The sequence below is a fragment of the Olea europaea genome, unplaced genomic scaffold, assembly GCF_002742605.1.
Source record: "Olea europaea var. sylvestris unplaced genomic scaffold, O_europaea_v1 scaffold3248, whole genome shotgun sequence".
In the NCBI taxonomy this organism is placed as follows: Eukaryota; Viridiplantae; Streptophyta; class Magnoliopsida; order Lamiales; family Oleaceae; genus Olea; species Olea europaea.
In genome coordinates, this window is record NW_019251360.1 from 11,027 (window position 1) to 14,472 (window position 3,446).

A 3,446-nucleotide genomic window follows, 5' to 3' on the forward strand; every position below is an offset into this window, starting at 1 on the left:
TTAACTCTGGTTCTTTGAACAGCTATGTATCCATGAGGTGGGAGCTTGTCCACAGAAAGCTTTCTTTAAGGCTACTCATTAGCTTAGGTACGATGAAATTTTATCATTCTCAATAAATTTAGCCGCTGATCAAATTTAATCAGTTAATACTGACCATTATGTCAATATATACAATTTGGCTTCAAGGGAAATTTCTGTTGGAGAAGATATTGTGAACTAGACTACGTTTGGCACATGGGGATTAGACCGTACAAAAAATTATGCATGGGATTAGAGGAGATAATATTGAATAGTATTACGGTGGAATAAGGTAGATAGTATGTATTTATTTTATTTTTATTTTTTGTTTAAAAGAATGTTATTTGCATGCACTATGTTACTTATCCGGCCTTGACCTACCTCCTTGCTCAGAATTCTCTTATCCATTTGGCTTAAGAAAGATACTGCAAATAACACCTTTTGAATAAAAAACTAAAAAATGCTATCCACCATACTCCACCCTAATAAAATCTATATGGTATATCTATTCTAATTTTATTTTTAATTCCCAATGCTGTCTAATTTGGTGTACTAAACACATCCTAATTGTATATCCCAGTGTTTACATTATTTGAACCTTTTCTGGCATAATTCTCCAGGTTCTCCATTTTTAGTAAATATTGTATGCAATTTGGTGTAGAACATGTCAAGATTGTTTTCTGAAGATTCTATTTTTCTTGATTGATTGAGAAAAATTTGCCAATGCTGCTGCATTCAAGTTTAAGATAAGATGCCTAAGACAACTGTTCACTGTAGAGTAAATCAAGTTTTTGCTTCACTTATTTTCTGTTCTCATGCACATATATGTATGAACTAGAAGCTATACATAAACATATGCATAGGAATGTGTACGTAGTTGGTATTCTTTTATATGTTTTCGCATTAAATTCTGTTTGCCAAAGCTTCCTGTTAATGGCCATTATCTGTGAATCATGCCATTCCTTTTTTCTAAATATCCTGACCTTATGTATCATGCAGGAAAATATGTAGGCCTATGTGGTGACATACATGATGCACACAAGCTTTTCTTGCTAAGTATATCAGTTCTTTTCAGAAAAACTCCATCATGTTCTAAGTACTCTTCTCCTTCCCTTACTTTGTTGATTGATTCGATTGGAACGGATTTCCCTGGAGATGTGTTAGCTGTTGAGCGTGCTGCTCTGATTTACTATATATGCTGGTTCACTTTGAAAATCTATCCATATCCAGATACCAGGTATATAACAAAAGCATTTTTTTATCTTCATACTATTAATTACATGGATGATTGTTTTAACGTGCCTTATTCTTGGCTGTATGAATAGATTTCCTGTTTTCTGTGCTAGACGATTGTCATAAATCATCTCTTGGAATGGAGAACTCTCGAGTGCTCCATACGAACATTTTACACTTAGAGTCTACATTTGAGTATTTTAAACATGATTTATGTTGTAAGTTCTAAGTTTGTTCTCTGCAGCAAATGTCTAAGACAGCTGAAACTTTAGTTTTGAATGATATTATTTTATCTTGCATTTCTTGAAATATGGTTTGGCAGACAAATTTTGTTCCTGTGATTAGGAGACTTCAATACATTAATTGTTCATGAGGATTGTGTAATATATAATCGGCTAGGTTTAATAGTGGCATTCACTCGAACTATTGTTTCAAGTAATGACTAATAAATGCATCTTCTACTCTAGGGAGCTCTATTTGTTATTTAAATGGGTATATTTATGCATTCCTGAAGTAAAATGTTCTTATGGTTTCTTTTCCCCCTCTAGAAGGGGAAAATTTTGGTTGGTGCTTTACTTGCCCTTCTGTTTGACCAATTTGATACTCTCTTGTTAAGCAGAAAAGTTTGTTATGAGAATTCGTGCATTGGGACATCAAAAATTGTTTCTCTACTGAAGTTGGCCTTTCTACTTTGTCGTGAAGCTCCTTTACTTTTTCAAAAGGTTAGATTTTGCTCTTCATTTTTTTTTTCATTTATGGTTATTGTAATCACCATGTAAGGAGAGAAAACTCTCTCCAGCGTCTTTGTGCCTCATCTTTGCAAATAAATGATGAAAATTTGTTTCAATGTGTACAAGGAGGCATGTGTTAGAGAGCCAATATGAAGATCTCTCTCTGCTTATTTTCTTAAAATTTATAATATTTCTTTCCACAATACACTATTGTAATCGTTCACTGGCATTGAACTCATTCAAAATGGCCGATCCACCCCTTGCGCTAATATCCATTCTGTTTGGTTTCTTTCATGGAAGCTGAATGTAGTGCCTGTCGAAGCTCTAAAGGGACCTACTTTCCAATTATGAGGTTTTGAGGCTATAACACTAGTTTGAACTTGGTCTATGGTTTAATCATCATTTTTTTTTTCTTATTCAATTTGGACACTTCGTTTATTTAAGCAATTAACTATATAATATAGGAAGAATTGTGGCTACGGTCCTAAATCTTTCATTTTTTCGCGTACTTTTACCCAAATCTTTAGTTTTGCCACCTACAGTCCTAAACCCTCGAAATAATAGCACCAAAAGGACAAATGGATGAAAATCCATTTGATTGTTATTTGACTAGAATAATGGACTTTAACGTATTTTGACCAATTTTTGAAAGGGTTAAATGGTAAGTTTATAATTTTTTCACAAAAATAAAATTAATAATTAAATAAAAATAAAAATAAAAACCAAAACCAAAACCAACCTACCCATTTCGTTCTTTCCCACCACATCCCCTGCCACCCATCCATTGGCCGGTCACCATTGCCACCTACCTAAATGTCGGCACCTCCACTGCCTCTATAAACTCCTCATCATCGAGCTCCTCGAGAATGGGTTTATTGGCAACAACAGACTAGCATACTTGCTGCTCTGAGAATATTGTAAGTGGTTTTGGGAAGAATCACTTGCCTCCCTTGTTGCTGCCTGCCACAGTCGTCACCAATGCCTACCACCACAAATCGCCACCCCAAAATTCATATGCAAAGTAACACCACCCACAACCTCGAAATTCATCTCCTTCAATCGCTTATTCATCTCATCCAATTCCTAAAAATCCCCAATCCACTAACCCAACCCACATATATACATCCTAAAGAATTTTCAGGAAATATGGCTTCTTGGAGTCCTCTAAAGTCTATCACGTTGAGTTCCACAAAGTCGTCAAACGTGAAAATTTTGAATCTACAAAGTCCCAAAATTGGGCAAGCAAAATGAGCACGCTGCTTCAGCTTATATAGTGTATGTCGTAAGGTGCTTAGTTTGGGACCTATAGAAATTGTTCAAGTGAAGGGGAATGAGTATGGGGCCCTCTGAGATATTTGGATTCGTGAAATCCTAGAAATTCGGCAAGCAAGAAATGGTCACCCCTGTGCAGCTTATACAAAGTAGGCGAAAATCTTGCTTCTTGAAGTTATAGATATTGATGAA

General features: G+C 35.2%; 1 protein-coding gene across 1 annotated transcript; it reads left to right on the forward strand.

Moving 5' to 3' along the window:
• The first annotated feature begins 6 nt into the window (after positions 1 to 6).
• Positions 7 to 2,030, forward strand: LOC111385669 (separase-like). Its single transcript, XM_023010090.1, has 3 exons — positions 7 to 87; positions 1,018 to 1,255; positions 1,871 to 2,030. The coding sequence occupies exons 1-3, from the start codon at positions 33 to 35 to the stop codon at positions 2,028 to 2,030; spliced, it is 453 nt and encodes a 150-aa protein (XP_022865858.1). The 5' UTR covers positions 7 to 32.
• Positions 2,031 to 3,446: the final 1,416 nt, after the last annotated feature.